General features: G+C 39.4%; 1 protein-coding gene across 10 annotated transcripts in view; it reads right to left on the bottom strand.

The window, feature by feature from the left end:
* Window positions 1-3993: 3993 nt before the first annotated feature.
* The window catches only part of CEP192 (centrosomal protein 192), a 181615-nt gene continuing 163989 nt past the window's right edge, over window positions 3994-21619 (bottom strand). For 2 of the 10 annotated variants that reach the window (XM_073212683.1, XM_073212684.1), the window contains 5 exons: window positions 15070-15189; window positions 14553-14674; window positions 11871-12000; window positions 11333-11391; window positions 3994-4435 (listed from right to left, as the gene is read on the bottom strand). In XM_073212683.1, the coding sequence (XP_073068784.1) occupies window positions 4297-4435; window positions 11333-11391; window positions 11871-12000; window positions 14553-14674; window positions 15070-15189 (570 nt within the window). In that variant the 3' untranslated portion in view covers window positions 3994-4296. Of the gene's footprint in view, window positions 4436-7880; window positions 8028-9938; window positions 10079-11332; window positions 11392-11870; window positions 12001-14552; window positions 14675-14740; window positions 14839-15069; window positions 15190-21619 lie in introns of those variants that run through there. The other 8 variants (XR_012121090.1, XR_012121089.1, XM_017672745.3 and 5 more) reach the window with 8 other exon arrangements.

Raw genomic sequence — 21619 nt, 5'->3', positions numbered from 1 at the left:
GAACCTGCTGTGTTACTTACCTATAGCTGCATAACAAATTGCCACAAACTTAGTGGCTTCAACAACCAGCACTTATGCCTTCAGTTTCTTTGGGTTGTTATCGGGGCACAGCTTAGCTGGAACCTCTCACAGGCTGCTCCCATCAGGGACTTGGCTGGGACTGAGGTCTTGTCTGAGGCTAGAATGGGGAAGGATCCAAATCCAAGCTCATTTACATGATGGTGGTCAGGATTTGCTTCCTTTTGGCCCACTGGGCTGAGCTCTTTAGTCCCTAGCTGGCTGTTGGTTAGAGGCTGCCCTTGATTCTTTCTCACATCGCCCTCCCCAGGATGGCAGCTTGCTTCAGTAAAGCCACAAGGGAGAGTGTGTTGGCAAGGTGGAAGTCAGAATCTTCTGTAATCTAATCACACAAATGACACTGGCAGCAGTCTTGAGGTATTCCATTGGTTAGAAGCAGGCCATTGGGTGAAGGGGTTTGCACAGGGCCAAGCACAGGAGGCAGGGTCACTGTGGAACATCCTAGAAACTGCCTATCATGCCCACTACATTCTTTACTCCATGAATTCTTATTTATAAAGTAACTATTTTTAGAAGGTCATAGCTCTGGAAGTTACCTGCTCATTCTCTTATTGACTAAGGTAATACAGGAAATGGTATAGAAACACAAAAACAGATGAACTCACTTCTCCTACTCTTTTGAAGTTATCATTGGTTTGTTAACAACTAGATGGACATAGTGATACCAATTTCCACAAGTGCAGTCCTGTAGGATTTGGGGATTGAGGACAAGGTCTAGGGGCGAGGAGTCCTGAGTTTGTAGCACAGGATGATACCACACAGGGGAACCAGCAAGAAGCTGGACCTGTGGTTGCAGGAATTCACATGACATTTTGAAATTCAATGAAAGCTGACTAGCAACCTAAAAAGATGACTTGCATAAAACTTGAAAAGTAAAACTTACCAGATGCTAAATGAGTCTGCTGTTGGAGTTTGGGAGCTGATAATCTAAAGCCTGTGGATCTAAACCAATCTGAACTAGAATGTGCACAGGTCAAGGAATGCGTGTTTAAGAGGACGGATAGTTCTCAGTAAATGCAAAAGACATATATAAGAACTGCCTCATCTAGGAAGATACCGGGAAAATAGATTTTTCACTTTAGAATAAGGTTTTCATTAAACCTCTATAGAAATCCAAGAACCTACCATGTTAAATATAAACATTTAGAAAATACTGAGTTGAAAAAGAGGAAAGCCATTTAATAAACAGAGCAAGAACAAGTTTGCATTTGTGAGAAACAGCCTGATTTAATTCTGCCCAGAGATCTGGGCCCATGGAATATATGCATTGTGTATATAAAATCATTCCTCACTCAGAGTTTAAGTGAAGACTACAACCAGATGCCCTCTTATCCAGTCTCATTTCTGGCCTAATTATATCAGTAATGCTGCACATTAGTCATCATGGAATTCTGCAGAACTTGAGCCTTGCCTGCCAAGTGTCTTGCCTGACTGACAACCAGGACTGTGTGTTCAATGTGCAGACCCGGGCAGGGATGCACTAATCTGTGATCTCAGGGTTGCTTCACAAAGGGAATCCAACTTTTAAAGGCATATCTGTACCAATGTTACATTTTCTCTGATCACTTCAAGAACAGTTTCTATTACTACCTGCAACTGGGCACCCAAGTCAGAAAAGACAAAGTTTGGATCCCAGTGCCAACCCTTTCCTGTTGTGTGACTCTTAGTTAACACTCAACCAGTCCGATCCCGAGCTTGCTCATCTACATCAGGCCATCCCACGCGCTCGGGACACTCAGCTCTGCCCACAGCCACCATCAACCCATCTGTCTCCTGACGCCACTACGGGAACCTGGAGGCAGCAGCAGGAGGGCCTCTGACCTCCCTACCCAGGTCTCGCTCCCAGGAGTGTCCTCCTCTGACAAGCTGTGAATTAAGGGTGACAAGTGTGTCAGAGCACTGAGGACGTTGCTTGGCATATAGGAAGCACTCAATTAATGTTTATTTACAAGGGACCATCTACTGGAGACTGATGAGACACTGGGTAAGAAGTCCTGGGGGAGCCTGAGACATTTGCTGGGAGTGGTGAGAAGGGATGGTGGGGCCATTAGTCAGGGCAGCAAGCAGAGAACCTTCCAGACTAGGGCGTGGCACCTTGAGCACCACCGGGCAGTCATGACTCAGGTGCTAAGCCCTGACCAGGCATGGGGTGTGGTGAACGAAGACCTGGCCTGAGCTCACAGAGCTCCCTTCCTGGAGCTGGAGCCAACACGGTGGAGGGAGGGTCAGCCATGGAGCAGTGCAGGCTTCGGGCTGCGTGTAATGTAATTACACATACAAGCAGGGCAGACTTGGCTCTGGTCTACATTTAAAAGCTGTACTGGACCTATTGGTGGAGAGGGGTCTAGAGTCAAGAGCAGAGGCAGCAGTCTGCTGTGGTCACCGTGCAGTGGTCTGAGCCAGTGGCCAGCACCAAACCCAGCCTGAAGGACCTACTGGAAATCAGGTTTGAAGAGCTGATGAGGATGAGGGATGAAGGTAACACCAAACCTAGGTGTTAGAGGAGTAACTGGATGGGCAGATATGGAAAGCTAGAAACAAGCTCAAGGCAAGAGGGAATCCAACCTTTGAGATGTCTATTTGAGAAGCAAGTGGAAACATCCAGCTGGAAATGAGGCTTGAGCTCGGAGGAGTGGCTAAGACTCAAGGTATCAGTATGGGAAGGAAGATGAAATGGCCTCCAGCTGGAAAGCTAATTAAAGGAGAGCCCAGGATGCTTTTTGTTAGAGACAGTACAGCAGCTCACCGTAGCCACGAGAGGCTGCAGGGCACCATGGCCCACACTCACATCCAACAGCTCTTCAAACCCCAAGCACTGTGTCTCTAAAATATGGAGGCACAGGAAGATGTACACACAAGTATACAGTCTATGGAAGGAAAGTTACTTCTCAAGTTTTTGTTTGTTTCATTTTTTTTAAATTTCCTGAGTATAACCTAAAAGGCAAGTGATGGTTACATAGAAATGCAAATATCACAACCCCTAGGAATTGAAAGATGACAGCAAACATTAAAAAAAAGCAGTACCACCATTTTAAAATTGAGGCTGAATGTTATCAAAACACATTTAAGCGTGAAGTCATCTCACATTTGATGTTCAAAATCTAAAACTGGAGTACGGCAATAGCAGTAAAAGCAACAACTGTTTAACTTGTGAAAAATGTTTTCACAAATTTGATTTGTAAGAATTTCTAAGCAAGAGAAATGTGGTGAAAGGGAGAAAAGCAATGTTTTCTATCTCAAGCTCACAATCACTGGTTCTAAACTGCTTATTGGATTTAAGACATCTTAGTTTTTCACATGTTACATGGTCTTTTTGCTTCATCAATAATATCTATTTGTGATCACCCCCAAGCCACTAAGTGAAAGCTCACAATCTGGGATTCTCCAAGGAGAAGGCTATTAGCTGAGGCTGAGAAAACTTTATAAGGAGACTTAATAGTCATGGCTGAGAAGCAATTAAAATCACATTTCTTCTGGGTAAAGCCAGGTCACCTTTCCTACCTCACACCTTGCCACAGATGAAGATGTCCAATGGGGGAGCTTTTCTGTTCCCTCAGTGACCATCCTGCCACATCCCACTGGCACCTAGTGCAGGGCACCCCTCTAATACCTGGTTCTGGAGCAGCAGTCCTGTCTAATTTTAATTACAATAAATGCTACCTAAATACGTTAACCTCTCCAGTGTATATGCACAGATGTGAAGACTTCCCCACTCTGGAGAAAAACACTTTCAAAGTAAGTTTCCTTTCTACTCTGGGCAATTAGCTAAAAGAAGGAACAGAGAGGGAATTTTTTTAGGGGAAAGAAAACTGTAATGGAGAAGAAAAATCACAGAACAGACCCAGGAGCTTGGAAATTATCAGCAGAATAAAGTGAAACTGATTTCTGTATGACATCATATAAAAAAAAGACAAGTTCAGTGGAAATTAAGTTTTTTTTCTGAATATACCATATTAAAATACAGCCATATTTATTCAGAGTAACATAATCAGTGCAAAAATACATTTCTCTTCTCCCCTGTAAAAGTTAAGTACAATACTGTAGGCTAGATACATGATATTTTAGTCAGGTCTTCAGTATTAGCTTCTCAAAACCAAAAATCTAGTTATACATATCCAGTTTATCATACAAAATATATTAAAAAGTGTAATTGTAGTGTAGAAAAATGAAGTTACCAATATATAACTTAAGTAATTTACTTAACACAAAACATGCTGGTTAACTTTTTTTAAGAGCTTCACCAATTAGTCGAATAGCAACACTCTTGCCTTCGTCTGTTTGTATAAGGAGCAAAGCTTCAAATTGGCCCACTGACTTTGGTTTGAACTGCACAGGCATGTTGATGTAATGCTGAGCTCTGTGAAGAGAAAGGAAACATCAGCAGTCTGATGCTACAGCAAGAGAATCGCTGACCACAGCAAGCACAAGGCCTACAGAAAGCATGGCGGTTTTTGATGGAAGAACCAAGTGAAGTTATATTCAGTTTTTTAGTGTTATCTTTGATGCTATTATTTAATAAGAAACTGGCACAAAGGAGAGAAAATATGGAATCTGGTTCAAACAGCACTGCATCAGCATACTCCTGCTATCCAGTATAAACAGGAAAAGGGAAATGAGGTCTCATCCATTGTGCATGGACTGCCATGTACCACCTGCAAGAGCAGGCGCTGCCTACCTACAAAAGGGTGACACGAACACACACTGGCCTGATCCCGGGGGACCAGACAGACTTGCCCTGGGCCTGTCAGGAATAGGTATGAGCATTTTGGTTCCAAAACTCCTATGAAACTTATTATCAAAACCCATCTTGAAAATTTATTTTCAGATTATAGAGAGGCAGGTAATGAGTGTTCTGTGATTAAAAGCCATATGTTGGGAGGTTTGTTTTTCTTGATAAAACTAGGTCCGAAGTTGGTGAATGAGACTACATAAACTTTCACACAGCCTATGTGATGTCAACGGCTTTTAGTCCTAAGCATTTTTAAGTGAAAATTTATAGCTTTTAGACTTTCCTTTGAGGGAAGGTACTTCACCCTTTAGTCCTCAACTCATAGCTACATGTGTTAAGTTCAGCAGTTGGCACTCATAATGCTTTAGTTTCCAACGTATATTCTGATAAATCCCAGGACAGTGCTAGTTTTTGGGTGACAACAGCCCATGGGGCTAGAATTTAGAAAACAGTTTAAGTATTTCAAAGTCTTTTCCTGGATGTAACTGAAGACACAGAAAAAAATAGATATATTAATTTAAAAAAGTCTGGGTCATTTTCTCCAAATGCATTATAGTTTATTTTCCCACATCAAAGCTTATTGTGCTTTAAAAAAAAAAGGGTTCCCAGTCCACGGCATTGACAAACTACAATTTTCTCTTTCATGTTAGCATTTCAACACTCAGTAACATACTACAAGCAGCCAACTTAAGAGGCTTTATAATTTATGAATTACTAAATATCCCCAAATAAATCCCTGGATCTCATTACTATAGATTTCAGTATATTAAATAGAACTGCTCTACATTCAACTGAGGAAGTGTTTTCAGAAATATATTAAGATAAATATATCTGCTTTAGACTTACAGATACTTTGAATAAACTGGAATGTGATTTACAAAGAATCATTAAGCTTACTACAGTTTCATGCAGCCAAAAAACACTACCTGTCAGATGGACCTATTTAAAATATAACTTTGACTATTATCACAACCTGCTTTAACGTACACACACACGGAAAAAGGTAATAGTTATGTTCGGGGGTGCTGTGTATTTTTCCTTGGTTCTTGTCCCTGCCACAACAAAGAATTGATGGGCAGAGATACAGTAGTGAAGCAAAGTAAAAGTTTTATTTAAAGTTACCTAAAGAGAGAAAAAGTACTGGTGACCTCAGGGAGGAGAGGCACCCTGAAAGGTTGAGAAAAGGTTTAAGGCACTTAGAAAGTGTGGGCGACCTCAGAGAGAGGTGTGCACTGAAAGGTTGGGGGTTCCCACTTTTAAGTACTTTTCAGGAATGTGACAAAGGGATGGGGGTGCAGACTTGTTAAGTGGCTCCTGAATACTTAAAATTAACTTAACACAAGAAATTTACTGCTCTGATTTCTCCCTGAGATACCGGCTTTTTGGTCTGGGAGCATATTAAACAAGACCACCTGTCCTGCCCCCAAAGTGGGCTGAGTTATTGTCTGTTTGCTAAAGAGTAAGTTAAGAATCTTACTTCTTAACTTCCTGGGTTTTAAATGCAATCTTATCTTTAAGATGGAATCCTTCCTGCCTTTTACTATGTTGTTTACGTCTGGGCCTGCTTACTAAATTAGTTGCCCAGGTCACAAATTACTTGATTAGGGCTGAAGGAGGAAAAACAGCATACAGGTAAAGTTAAAAAAATAAGCGGGGCCTGCATGATAAACACAATAAAGACACGGGCTATGCTGAGACACTCTTCTTTATCTGGGGAATATTCAAACATTCCAGGCCAAGTTGCTCTTGGCCTTTTGAGGTTTAACTGATTAATTCATTAACTCTGGGTCTTTTCTGGGTTTCTAGTTTAATTGGTTAACTCTGAGTCCCTTATAGTGGGCTTTACTGGCTTTATTTCTCTCTCTACCCTGCTCATATCTATTTTCCTGCCTGACAGTTAAGCATGCTGAACCCAGTGAAGTGGTGTAGTTCAAAACCTTCCAGGAGCTAACAACTGACTGTACAGCCAAGGTACATGAGCAAAAATAAGTTGATAGCAGAGGCAGTTGTGGACAAGCACTGCAAACTGCCTCATTCACTATATTTGCATTAAGGGCTTAGCAGAACCTACAAATTATTTAAATCATTGTGGGTAACATTGTAATATTTCCAGAATATTTTGCCTGGCTTTAGTGCATCTGCCTATCAACAGGCATTCAGGGGTGGAGAGAAGTATGGCTTTGGTTAATTTGCTTATCAATACGTGCTCCTCAGGAGTGAAGAAAGGTTCATCTCCATATCAATGGGTAATTACCTGGACAACAGAGGGCTTATCTGAACCTGTGAGGTTAGGGTGAGTGCTGATTTTCCTTCTGCAGGGGCAGGAAAGGGAGATGGACCCGGACTGCAGTTTGTAAGCAATAAACAGGTTTTAAACTTTATCTCTCCCTTTGACTGATTTCGGTTTTAGAGGTATTTTGCAAGCAGGATTTCCTTTCTCTGGACTTACAACCATATTTTTTTAATTTAAAAGAAATACTTTGTGTAGGAAAAAGCCAGCATATGAGCACATCAGTGTACCATCATTACCAAATTGAGAACTTTAACAAATTGCTTGGCTCCTATGCATCAGTGAGGAGTCCTGACAGCTCAGTGATAGGGCTTCCTTGTCTGTGACTTTTGTGACAATTGTCATTCCCTCTGAACTGACACTCAGGGTCTGCCTGCTTGGAAGCAGTAGCTGACCAGGACCCGCAGAGGCGCCAGTGCACAGAAGAGCATGCTTCAGCAGCAGGGGCCACAGCTGGGCCATGTGGCTGGTTAACGGAAGACACTTTTCAGGGCTCAGTGGGAACAGGAACAGATTCTTTCTACTAAAAGGGATAAGAAAGAGATGGCTGCCCAGAGCCCAAAGAACCTTTACAAAAACTGCTAGTCAACATTTCCTCATCCCTGTTACTTTTTATAATCTATCACTTTAAAGGGCTAAATATCCCCAACACACACTTAGGCCCACTGACACCAGCACTGGGTGAAACCCCTGCAGCAGGGGTACTGCTGCACCAGCATGAGGCCTTACTGGGAGCTGCCTCACTGGGCGTGGGAAAGGGGCCTACAGGAAGGCAGTTACTACCTCAGGTGCCCTACAGATGATGAGTCCTGTGACTGCTCTGGAAGCATGCTGCTGGTGTCGCAGAGCAGACAGCGATCGAATAAATCCAAGTGTGATTACGAAGCTGGGGATTGTTCCTCATGATTCTCAGGACAGATTCTATTCCACCTGCCAAGGTAAGCCAACTGTTGCTCCCAACCAGCAATTACATTTCATGAACCCCTAACCATAGTCAAAGTGTCTAAGTTTTGTGGTAAGCTTTCACATAAGGTACTGTAGCAAAGTTCTGCTTCTGCAAAGCTGAAAGAAATCATCCTTATGTATAAAGAAACCAGCTTCTCTGGTTTCTTTTCATACACTTTAACCCTCTAGATGTGTCAAGAGAAGAGTTTTCTATGACCCAGAGTTTACTTCATTTGGTTAAACAGATCACAATTATTGTTTTACAGTATTTTTATTCTATTTTATCAAATTTATAGAGTTGCTGCTATTAAAGTTGATGCTGGAATCAGTAACATTACATATTTATTCTAAGTTCCATAATGATAGTTAGGATGGATGAATACTTTCTGGGAACTTGTCATGATCAAAATAATTTAAGTACCTGCCACTAATAAAGTATAACATTATCTTATTTATCTTTAAGGAATAAACATTTAAAAATATTTTAAAGTAATAACATGTTCAAAGAGAATAAAGCAAACAAAATGTGTCTTGTGATGCTATTTTAAATGGTAGCTTGCTGTTCAAATTTTGCTTAAAAATATCTTCTCATGTTTCTAAGTTTTTTAGGTACCATTAGCATGACTTAGGCTGGATAGAAAAGCAGTGTTCTAATTTATGACAGCTTAAAATCTCCTAGCCCTGGGATGCAAGTTTGTAAGTTCAACTCTATAGAAATGTCTACTACTACTTTGAGGCCAGCAAGGAACAAATTTTATATTTCAAAGTTGATTTTTAGAAAAGAAGGTGAATGCCATCTCATTTATAAAAACCACATTTCTCATTAATGTTTTAAGCATCATTTCCCATCATGTCTATAATCTTGAAGTCAGGATATACCTGAAAAGGAGGAGACCAAGCAGCTGCTGCTAAGGCAACTATTAAATCCAGGTAGGTTTATACTGAAGAAGAAATGTCACTGGCTTGTTAAAAAAAAATCATACGATCAAAAATAAAGATGGCTAATATGAAAATGATTTGACATTTTAATTGCCAAACTATAATTTCACTTTAGTTAACATCAGTACTCCAGGAATTTATACCTTCATGACAACTACACTATACCATGAGGACCGCCACCTGGAAGTCCCCGTCTCTGTCCTTTGCTAGCCTTGCTTGTCTACCCCACATTAGGAATAGGCACTGCCACTTGTATGCCACTGCACTGAGATAGGCTTAGTTTCTTTCTCTGCAAAGGGTCAAGAACAAACTGCAGCTGAAATAGAATTTAACAAAAAAATCTGTGAAAGCAAATTAAGCAAAGAACATGACATGAAAAGAGAATTTGAAATCATGTGAAATGTATTTAGTGGAGACAGTTGGAAAATAAATATTTAACTCCAAGCAAGTGCTGATCACCTCATCCTCTATGTACCATACCGTAAAAAAGGGGTACAATGACATAAAGCTAAACAATTTAACAAGCTATTTTAATTAATAAAGCTTTACAAAACTGTAGACATGCTGAATACAAGCACTGTTTTCTAAAAAGTTGGTACTAGGCTCTTCAAGAGAATTAAAAAAAAGATCTGTAAAATTTCTTAATTTTTAGAAGCCTTTTAAAAAATCTTTTTTTTAAAAGATAACTCCTTGAAACAAAAACGTAAAGACCTCCCAGTCAGTTGTAACAGCTGTAGGCCAGTTTACACAGAAATATTCTGATCTACTTTGTGTTTAAAGATACACACCTACAAAAAGCTGGTTAAGATCAGGGATGTGAACCAGGGAGAGGATAAATGGGAAGCACAAAATTAATAATGGAGACATGATAAAGTTCAAATTTAGATAACAAAAGTGCTCAGGATCTATTTATACTCAGTTACTAAAAAGTTATAATTGGGAATTTAAATGACCTACTTTAATAAACGAATTGCTTCTGCAGTCGTGCGGCTAGCAGCACCAGCTGTAACACACAGCACAGCCTCAGCAGTCTTACACCGTCCAGGGTGAACTCGCACTAACTGGATGGATCCAGACTGCTAGAGACAAGAACTCAGCTGGGGAAGCAGGAAAACTCAGATTTAGAAGTTTTTTAAGCTCAGGCCTTTCCCTCTTATGTAGTTGCTGAAGGGATTAGATGGGAAAGCAGTGGTATGAAACATGATTTCTGTGAGAATCTGTGGAGTCAGTCTTGGATCTCACCAGTAAGGCCAGCTGACAGGAGGGCTTTATTAATACTGCATCTGCTGAGGGCTTCCTGTGACAGGCACTAGCGGCCCACATGCCTCTTACTACTTCTCACAACTCCATGCTGCCCAGAGCATTAGCACCTCCATTTTATGAATGAGGAAACTGAGGCATGATCGCTTTCTGTTCATTGTTGAATCTGCCTCGGTGCCTTTAGGTCAGTCTCCTGGGAGGTAAAGGAAGTCTCAAGTATATAACTAACATATTTTATAGTAACACAGGATGGGTACGGGGCAGTGGAAGAGATGGGAGAGGAGAGAAAGGGTGAGAGGTGGAGTGAAGCCTGAGAGATGTGTAGCCTTCTGGGGTCCAGCACTGCTGGTTTGATTAGCTCAGTTAAGACAGTCCTGGTGAGAATGTCTGCAGACTGGACCAAGTGTTCATAGAATATAGCATGTTTTTGGAATAGCCTCCTAGTGCTAAAATGAAAGTGCTAAAATGAATAATATTTAAATGGCTTAATTAAGGATTCAAAGATGAAGATAAAATAATTCTTCAGTATAAAGTCCAATAGAACCCTACAGCTAAAATCCTAAAAAACAGTGACAAATCTGTTTAAGATTTCAAACTAAATAAACATCATATGGAAAAAGAAAGTAGCAAGGATGACAAGTAAATGAGGCCCTGATTTAAGAATATAGGGTATTTGAGGAATGACAACCAGAAAATAAGTTTCCTCAATTAACCTGGGAAGAGATTTGTCCCAATTAGTGAAATTTTAAATCCCTGATTCTCAGAATAGTAAAAGTAACATTTGAAGCAGGAATTATTCTAATGTTAATCATGGATAATTAAGGTTCTATGTATTTATGTTGCTGGCAAAATACTGGGGAACAGGAATCACATGCTAAGTCCAAATCACTGTGTGAAGCTGGACTGTGCTTTGCTACAGTAAGGCATGCTGTGGGCAGTAATGGAAGGTGTTCTTTGTGGTGGTTCTTGATCTCTCCCATTTACAAAGAATCATGTTCACAATGCTGTGTGTGCTGCTGATGAAGATGAGTGAATATAACAGAGGGAGACCCCCACAAGGATGAGAATATTTTCATTTGTGATAAACTCACCTCAGAGAATATTTTGAATGTTTGACGTAGAAAGGCTCTCTGGGACTTAAAAACTTGAGCTAGAATGTAATATGAAACATTTCATGAAGTTATGCAAGTCAAATACCTGAGCATACTTAAAACAAACTATGCATGTTTTATGCATTAAAGATACATTTATAAATTTAAATATAGACACAAAATTAGGTAAGATAATAAATGCTCATGAGAAAACATTTAAGGGAATTTTAATATGAATTTACTCCAGTTTTGATAAGTGTTATCCAGAAATATGTTGGTGTGATGGTACAGAGAAAGAAAAAATGAGAAAAGTAAAAAAATGAAAATATGAAAACAAATGCTAAATATTTTCTATTTCCAGATTAAAGGTCATGAACTTCCCATGAGTTTCTTTTCAAATACAGTATAAGGCATTAAAAAATTAACTCATTATTATAATTTAAATACAACCTGTAAAACAGCTTCTAATTATTAGGAAAAGTTTATCTAGTGGAATACAGTTACTTTCCCAAAACCCATAGCAGCATTTCCAACTTACCGAGTGTGTAATAAAAGAATTATTTCGCAAATTGACTTTTAATGTCCTTGATTCCCCAACTCTAGTTGGCAGGAACTGATACACGTCTTCTGGGGCATAAACTCCACGGTGGGTAAAGTCAAGCTGTCTACTTTTGGAAATAGGTTAAAAGTTAACTATTTAAGACTCTTCATAATTTAAACTATTTATATATTAAGTTGTGAAGCGTTGCTTTATTTGTGTTTTCCCGCACAACTGTTAAGAAATAGTTTTGTAATGGCAATTTAACTCATCTGACAGCAGGAATGCCCCTGTGGCTGTGTGGGGCCAGGTGACACCACCTCCATCCTGTGTGCCAAACCCGGTGTGCACTGGAGGCCCTTCCACTTCTCCTCATTTCACTTGAACTACCCGAGCGCAGTCCCCTGGATGCTTTTCACTTTACAGGGACAGACTACTCAGAGAGTGGGACATCAGGTTTCGGCAGCGTTTGATGGCAGTGAAAGCACTTCCTCTTGCCTTGCTTCCAGGTTCTAGGCTGCCACCCATCAGTGTGTGTGGGCTCATGTCCACTCCCACACCTCTCCTGCTCCAACCCTAACTACTCACACTTCACCCTCTTAAGCAATCCCATCTCCTGTGATCCAGTGACCTCCCACCTGAGTGAGGCCAGATCTGCATCTCAGCTCAGACTGAGCTGCTGAGCAACACACCTACACACCTACCTATCCAATCAACCACACAATTACACCCTATGGTTATCTCAAAGACTTCTGTGTCTCCACAAATACAGACTAATCTCTGATCTTTTCCCTCTAATCCCCCACTTGATCTTCTATCTTGGGGAATGGAATCTGGGAGCCACCTGACCCCCTTCTCTCTTATGTCCCTTTATTCAACCCACCACCAAGTCATCCAAATTTCCTTCTTATATACTTCTCAATCTAATTCTCATCTTTCTTGACAGTATCTTAGTCCTGGACTGCTCTGGTTTACTGTATCTACTCTTGCATCCTTCTAATCAGTCCATACTGCAGTCAGATAGATTTTTCTATAAAGACCTGCATCTGCTCACATCACTCAATGGCTTTCAATAGCTTTCCAGATAAACACCTGAAAAACACCTGACACACAGGCTCTGCATGGAATGGTCTGCCCGGTTTCCTCTCAAGCCTCACCTCCCCCAACTCTGGGCCTCAGGCCCAGGCTGTGTTCAGCTCCCATCCAGAGCCAATGATCACCACTTTCCTATGTCTTCTTCCAGTCACCTCCTCTCACCCCTCAACTGAAAGGTCCTATTCCAGGGAGTTTCTTCCCAGGTATAATGGAGGACACACCCTGTCATGTTTTCCTACAGATTTTCTTCTAGTTCCTTCTATAGGTTATAATGTATGAGTATTTGTTATGTGGCCCCTTCCCCAGAGGTTGAAGTCCATGAAGGCCAGGATCAGGGCAGGTTTGTGGACTGTTCTCTCCACTGTGTGGCAGGAGGTGAGCACTCAGGAACTATGAGATGAGTGTGTAAGAACACATATTCTTTAAAGGATTCTATTTTTTTAAAATTAAAGTATCATTGATATACAATCTTATAAAGGTTTCACATAAACAACATTATTGTTTCAACATTCACCCATATTATCAAGTTCTCACTCCCCCTGCACCCATCACAGTCACTGTCTATCAGCGTAGTAAGAGGCTACAGAGTCATTATTTGTCTTCTCCGTGCTGTACTGCCTTCCCCAAGACCTATCTCTGTTGTGTGTGCTAATTACAGTGCCCATTAATCCCCTTCTCCATCCCTCCCCACCCACCCTCCCTAACTCCTTCCCTTTGGTAACCAGTAGTCCTAAAGGATTCTAATTTCTTACAAAATACATTTTTTACCCCTTTTAGAAAATAAATGACCACATTTACATTAAATTCAGCAGGTACTTAATTAATAGGTATTTCAGGACATGCTTTTCTTATAAGCATCTTCCTCCAGAACTGTTAGACTAAATATTAGTTAAGAATTATAAGAAACATGTTCATTAGGTAAAATTATTAAATATCATTAAAGCTGTGTAAGCTTCTGTTATAAAATACACATTTAAAAAAGTTTTTAAGAATCTACTTTCATACACTTTTTAGGAATGTAAAATGGTACAACCACTTTGGGAAAACTATTTGGCAATACATGCTTACCAGATGACCCAGCAATTCTTCTTTTGGGTATTTTTACCAAAAAGAATTGAAAAAATATGTCCACAAAAATAGAAACACAATAATATTTATAGCACCTTCATTCATAATGATTCCAGACCAGAAGCCACCCAAATGTCAACAAGAAAATAACAAATTGTGATACATTCACATAATGGAGTATTAAACAAAAGGAGTTAACTACAGATGTACTCAACATAAGCAACCCCCAAAATCATTATGCTAAGTGAAAGAAGCCAGACACAAAGACTGCAAAGCTATATGAAGTTCAACAAAACTAACTTATGGCAAAAGATCAGAAGAGACATCTTGAAGTAGTGGGTGGCAAGGACTGCAAAGGGACATGTAGGAATTTCTGGATGAGAGAAATATACTTTCTCTTCTCTGGAGTGGTAGCAACACATGTAAACTCACAGGTCAAGTGATGGAGCATTTTTCTGAATATAATTATACTCAATAAATTACCGAAAAAAATTCCTAAGAATGACAAAAACAACATACCCAGATATGAGAGTAGAAGCCTCTGATGCAGCTTGTCTTCGGGGCTTAACTAAATTATCTATTTTAATGAGGGTATTTGTGGAAATGTATGAATTTTCAGGCTTATTTTCTGCTTTGACACTCTGTATAAAAAACCACAAGGTCGAGAAGGAGAAGTAAATATTCTAGGAAAATATATAGACACTTACCTATTTGAATTCCAGCATTTCCTCCATAATTTTTAACCGAAGATTTTTTTAAATTCCACAAATTACAAACCTATTCTGTACTCTTCAGATTCTTACACCTAAAGCAAGTCAAAAACAGATTTCACAGAGCCAAAACAAGACCTCAAACATGCCAATCAATAAAGACGAAGGAGAAAATTAAGATTGTAGGGCAATGCAACAGAGCTAATGAAATTAGAATAATACCAGAAAAACAGTATGCATTTTCAGGCCAGTTTTTCACGTCAGTTTCAATCCATGTTCTTAATATACACATGCAGTTATTTACTTAAATTCAGAATAATACTCACTTGTCCAGAGAGCTGAAATCTCAGTGTGTGTTTCATGTGAGGCTCTTTAATGGGGTGACACTCAACATCCCAAAACTGGGCATAATGCCCTCTATTTCTGGGCAAAAATGTGATGGAGACCTACAAAACACCACATCCAAGAGAGAAATTAGACATTGGGCCTTACACACATGTAGTTAGATGACCAATTCAAAGTGTCTGTATGAAAAAATTAAAGGGAAGGTTATTTTTTGCATTGGCTAGTTTTGACATTAATTGAAAAATAATTTGAAAAATTCTATTCTTAGCAGGCTTGTTACTATACCAGATCCATTTCAAAATACATTTTTCTTTAAGGCTTTAAGTAACATATTCCTCAAACTGTTAAGTTTTAAAATTTGGACAAAAAAAATTCTACAGCTGTCAAGTACAAGACCTAAATGAGGAAGGTCCAACCCCAGAAATACAATCCAGTCTCTCATTGTGATGGCTATAGAGTAAGGCCTAGTAGTAGATCGCCACTAGGTGGAGAGGCCTGAATGCATAGACAGAAAGTGTGAAGAAATAGTGGGTGCCTAACAGGAGGTAGAGAAGGCAGTACCATTACATAAAAGCAGCTTTTATTAGTATTAACTTCAGCATCTTGGTCAGAACAAGTCAATCTGAACACACTGCTCAAAGTAATATATATAAACTATGTGTACAACTTGTAAAAAGCTCAATAATGAGGAAGTTGTAATACTTAAAAGTAGTATTTTATGAACTTTACCAGCATTAAGAGCTTTCTTTAACAAAGAATTTAGTGTTAAAAATACTGCTATTTAGGTTAATGATCAGTATCTTTGAGTCTGAACCTAACATTAAAACACATATGCAACCTAACTTCTGTTAATATAGAACATAAGAAATAATGCAGCCATTCAATGCCATTCCTACCAAAATACCAATGGCATTTTTCAGTGAACTACAGCACACAACCCTAAAATTCACATGGAACCATAAAAAAACCCAAATAGTCAAAGCAATCCTGAGAAAGAAGAACAAAGCTGGGGGTATTATGCTCCATGACTTCCAGCTCTACTAAAAGGACAGTAATGAAAACAGTATGGTATTGGCAAAAAAACATACCCATATATCAATAAAACAGAATAAAGAGCTCAGATATAAACCCATGCATATACGATCAACATATGATAAAGGAACCATGAATATACAATGGGAAAAGACAGTCTCTTTAATAACTTGTGTTGGGAAAACTGGACAGTTACATGTAAGAGAATGAAACTGAATTACTGCCTAACTCTATATACACAAAAAAGTAAACTCGAAATGGATCAAAGACCTGAATGTAAAACATGAAACCATAAAACTCTTGGAAGAAAACAAAGGCAAAAATCTCTTGAACATAAGCAGCAATTTTTTCCTGGACACATCTCCTTGGGCAAAGGAAGCAAAATAAAAAATAAAAAGTGGGACTACATCAAACTAAAAACCTTCTGTACAGCAAAGGACACCAACAGCAGAACAAAAAGGCATCCTACAGTATGGGAGAATATATTCATAAATGACATATCTGACAAGGGGTTAACATCCAAAATACATCAAGAACTCATATGCCTCAACCCCAAAAAACCAAGTAAACTGATTAGAAAATGGGCGGAGAACCCAAACAGACATTTCTCCAAAGGAGAAATATAGATGGCCAACAGGCACATGAAAAGATGTTCCACACTGCTAATCAACAGGGAAATGCAAATCAAAACCACAATGAGCTATCACCTCATACCAGTTAGGATGGCTGCAATCCAAAAGGTAAGAAATAACAAGTGTTGGCGAGGATGTGGAGAAAAGCAAACCCTCTTACACCGTTGGTGAAAATGTGAATTGGGGTAGCCACTGTGGAAGACAATATGGAGGTTCCTCAAAAAACTTAAAATGGACATATCACACAACCCAGTAATTCCACTTCTAGGAATTTAACTGAAGAAAACAAAATCCCTGATTCAAAAAAATATATGCATCCCTGTGTTTATTGTCGCATTATTTACAATAGCCAAGATATAGAAGCAACTAAAGTATCCACCAATAGATGAGTGGATAAAGAAGATGTGGTATGGGGATAAAGATTAGAGATGGCCGCATGAGAGGTGTGAAAGAGGCTTACTCCTAAAACCGCATATAATATGAAAATACAATTAATACAACTAATCCTGAAAGAGCAACAGGAAAGAGGGCTGCACCAGACTGCATACACCTGTAGAAAAGAATAAACCTCACAGAACACAGTAACATACCAAAGCCATGGTCCGGTGGGACCCAAGACCATCCCCTACTCCAGCTCACTGGCGGGAGGAAGAGAAACAAAGTGGGGAGGGAGTGGAGGCCTGGGACTGCTGAACACCTACCTCTGGAGATCTGCTCTGGGAGCACAAACCTGTATTTCATGGTGCTCTCATGATGAGGGGGGTTGGAAAGCTAAGAATGACAGAATACGTGAGAGAATGAGATTCTAGCTGCTTGTGGAAAGCAGGGATCCATATAAGGTTGCTCTGGGTCAAAAGAAAGGCAGGCAGTCTGAGAGACTTCCTAACAGTGAGAGGGTTGATAAAGGGGCAAGAATTGCATAGAGCTTACTGCTCAGGAGAAAGGACAGGTAGACAAAATTGCCTAGATGCACTCTGCCCAGCAGGTTGGGAAATTTGACAATCTTCAGACGCTCCAGCCACCTGGCTGGCTACCCAGGTCCAAGGAACCCACCATGATAGGCAGCCTGCTGTGCCTTCCTCCTGGCCAGCCCCACCTGACTCACAAAACGCCAAACTCTACCCTGGCATTAGGCCAGCCAGAGGGAAGTCTACATCAGCTACAAATGCAAAGCATAGAGGCTTATACCTGTGTGCTTGGCCCACTGGTTCTGGCAGTGGAGACAGGCATAGCAGCCGGGAATCAGGAAACAGCTCTTTCCTCCCTGCAGGCACCAACCCCTGCAACCCCTGACATCACTCCAGGGACTGAGCAGCTCCAGAGAGTAGAGACTGTGCGGACTAGAGGGTGCTACATACAAATATGAAATGTCAAAGGAACAAGGTTCAAAGCAAAATTATGAATACACCAGAGAAAGATTCAAATGAAATCAACCTCATGAATCTTCCTGAGATTTCAAAATAAAAATCATTAACATGCTCATGGAGGTACAGAAAAATATTCAAGAACTTACAAATGATTTCTGGTTGGAAATCCAATCATTATGGAACACAGTAGCAGAAATGAAACATACAATGGAAGGTTTTAAAAGCAGATTAGATATGATGGAGATGGTAAATCAAATAGAAATTAGAGAAGAGTAATACAAAGAAGCTGAGGCACAGAAAGAAAAAAGGATAAGAATGAAAGAATATTGAGAAAACTGTGTGACCAATCCAAATGGAACAATATTCGCATTATAAGAGTACCAAAGAAGAAGAGAGAGAAAAAGGGATAGAAGTGTCTTTCAGGAGGTAACTGCTGAAAAATTCCCCAATCTGGGAAAGGAGATAGTCTCTCAGGCCATGGAGGTGCACAGATCTCCCAACACAAGGGACCCAAGGATGACAACACTAAGACATATAGTAATTAAAATGGCAAAGATCAAGGATAAGGACAGACTATTAAAAGCAGACAGAGAGAGAAATAAGATCACATACAAAGGAAAGCCCATATAGCTATAATCAGACTTCTCAGCAGAAACCGTACAGGACAGGAGGGAGTGGTATGATGTATTTAATGCAATGAAGCAGAAGGGCCTTGAACCAAGAATACTATATCTGGCGAGATCATCATTTAAATTTGAAGGAGGGATTAAATAATTTCCAGATAAACAAAAGTTGAAAGAATTTGCCTCCCACAAACTGTCTCTACAGTGTATTCTGGAGGGACTGTTATAGATGGAAGTGTTCCTAAGGTTTAATAGCTGTCAACAGAGGTAAGGTAATAAAACCACAGTAAAGAAAGTAGAGCTGTTAATTACTAAGCAAATGCAAAATAAAATCAAGTAGACCCAAAGTCAATCAAGGAATAGACAAAGAGTACAGAATATGATACCTAATACATAAAGAATGGAGGAGGGAAAAAAGGGAGGAGAAAAAAAGAACCTTTGGATTGTGTTTGTAATAGCATATTAAGTGAGTTAAGTTAGCCTCTTAGATAGTAAGGAGGTCAACCGTGAACCTTTGGTAACCACTAATCTGAAGCCTGCAAAGGCAGTAAGTACATACCTAGTGATAATCACCCAAAATGTAAATGGTTTGAATTCACCAACCAAAAGACATAGTCACTGAATGGATAAAAAGACAAGACCCATCTATATGCTGCCTACAAGAGACTCATTTCAAACCCAAAGACATACATAGACTAAAAGTGAAGGGATGGAAAAAGATATTTTGTTCAACTAATAGGGAGAAAAAAGCAGTAGTTACAGTACTTGTATTAGACAAAATAGACTTCAAAACAAATAAAGTCACAAGAGACAAAGAAGAACATTATATAACGATAAAGGGGTCAGTCCAACAAGAAGATATAACCATTATAAATATCTATGCTCCCAGGAGCACCTACATATGTGAAACAAACACTAATAGAATTAAAAGGGGAAACAGAATACAATGCATTCATTCTAGGAGACTTCAACACTACACTCACTCCAAAGGACAGATCAACCAGACAGAAAATAAGGACAGAGGCACTGAAAAACACATTAGAACAGATGGACCTAACAGACATCTACAGAACTCTACACCCAAAATTAGCAGAATAAACATTCTTCTCAGGTGCACGTGGAACATTTTCAAGAATACATCATATACTGGGCCACAAAAAGAGCCTCGGTGAAGTCAAAAGGATTGAAATTGTACCAACCAGTTTCTCAGATGACAAAGGTATGAAACAAGAAATAAATTATGCAAAGAAAGTGAAAAAGCCCACAAAAACATGGGACCTTCACAACATGGTCCTAAACAACCAATGGATCAATGACCAAATAAAAACAGAGATCAAGCAATATATGGAGACAAATGACAACAATAATTCAACAACACAAAATCTGTGGGATTCAGCAAAGGCCGTGCTAGGAGGAAAATATATTGCAATACAGGCCTATCTCAGGAAAGAAGGACAATCCCATATAACAGTCTAAACTCACAATTAACAAAACTGGAAAAAGAAGAACAAATGAGACCCAAAGTCAGTAGAAGGAGGGTCATCATAAAGATTAGAGCAGAAATAAATAAAACCGAGAAGAACAAAACAGTAGAAAGTATCAATGAAAGCAGGAGCTGGTTCTTTGAGAAAATAAAGAAAACAGATAACCCCCCTAGCCAGACTTATCAAGAAAAAAAGAGAGTCTCTATACATAAACAGAATCAGAAATAGGAAAGGAAAAATCACTATGGACACAACAGAAATACAAAGAATTATGAGACAATACTATGACAAATAATATGCTAACAAACTGGATAACCTGGAAGAAATGGTCAACTTTCCAGAAAAACCCAACCTTCCAAGGCTGACACATAAAAGAAACAGAAAATCTGAAAAGACCAAATACTAGCAATGAAATTGAATTGGTAATCAAAAACTACCTAAGAACAAAATTCCTGGACCACATGGTTTCACTGCTGAATTTTATCAAACATTTAGTGACAACCTAATATCCATCCTCCTTAAAGTTTTCCAAAAAGTAGAAGTGGGAATACTCCGAAGCTCATTCTATGAGGGCAGCATCACCATAGTACCTAAACCAGGCAAAGACACCACAAAAAAAGAAAATTACAGACCAATATCCCTGGTGAACATAGATCCAAAAATACTCAACAAAATATTAGCAAACCAAATTCAAAAATACATCAAGAGGATCATACACCATGATCAAGTGGGATTCATCCCAGGGATGCAAGGCTGGCACAACATTCGAAAATCCATCAACATCATCCACCACATAAACAAAAAGAAGGACAATAACCAAGTGATCATCTCCATAGATGCTGAAAAAGGTTTCGATAAAAGTCAACATCCATTCACAATAAAAACTCTCAACAAAATGGGTATAGAGGGCAAGTACCTCAACATAATAAAGGCCATATATGACAAACCCACAGTCAACATTATACTTAACAGCAAAAAGCTGAGAGCTTCTGCTTTAAGATTGGGAACAAGGCAAGGATGCCCACTCTCCCACTTTCATTCAACATAGTTCTGGCGGTCCTAGCCATGGCAATCAAACAACACAAAGAAATAAAAGGCATCCAGATTGGCAAGGAAGAAGTTAAACTGTCCTTGTTTACAGATGACATGATATTGTACATAAAAAGCTCTAAAGAATCCACTCCAAAAGTACTAGATCTAATATCTGAATTCAGCAAAGTTGCAGGATATAAAATTAATACACAGAAATCTGTTGCATTCCTATACACTAATGATGAACTAGCAGAAATAGAAATCAGGGAAACAATTCCATTCACAATTGTATCAAAAAGAATAAAATACCTAGGAATAAACCTAACCAAGGTAGTGAAAGACCTATACCCTGAAAACTACA

This window comes from Manis javanica, chromosome 9 (assembly GCF_040802235.1).
Source record: "Manis javanica isolate MJ-LG chromosome 9, MJ_LKY, whole genome shotgun sequence".
In the NCBI taxonomy this organism is placed as follows: Eukaryota; Metazoa; Chordata; class Mammalia; order Pholidota; family Manidae; genus Manis; species Manis javanica.
The sequence above is the reverse complement of the archived record's forward strand: the minus strand, read 5'-3'. Positions and strand labels throughout refer to the sequence as shown.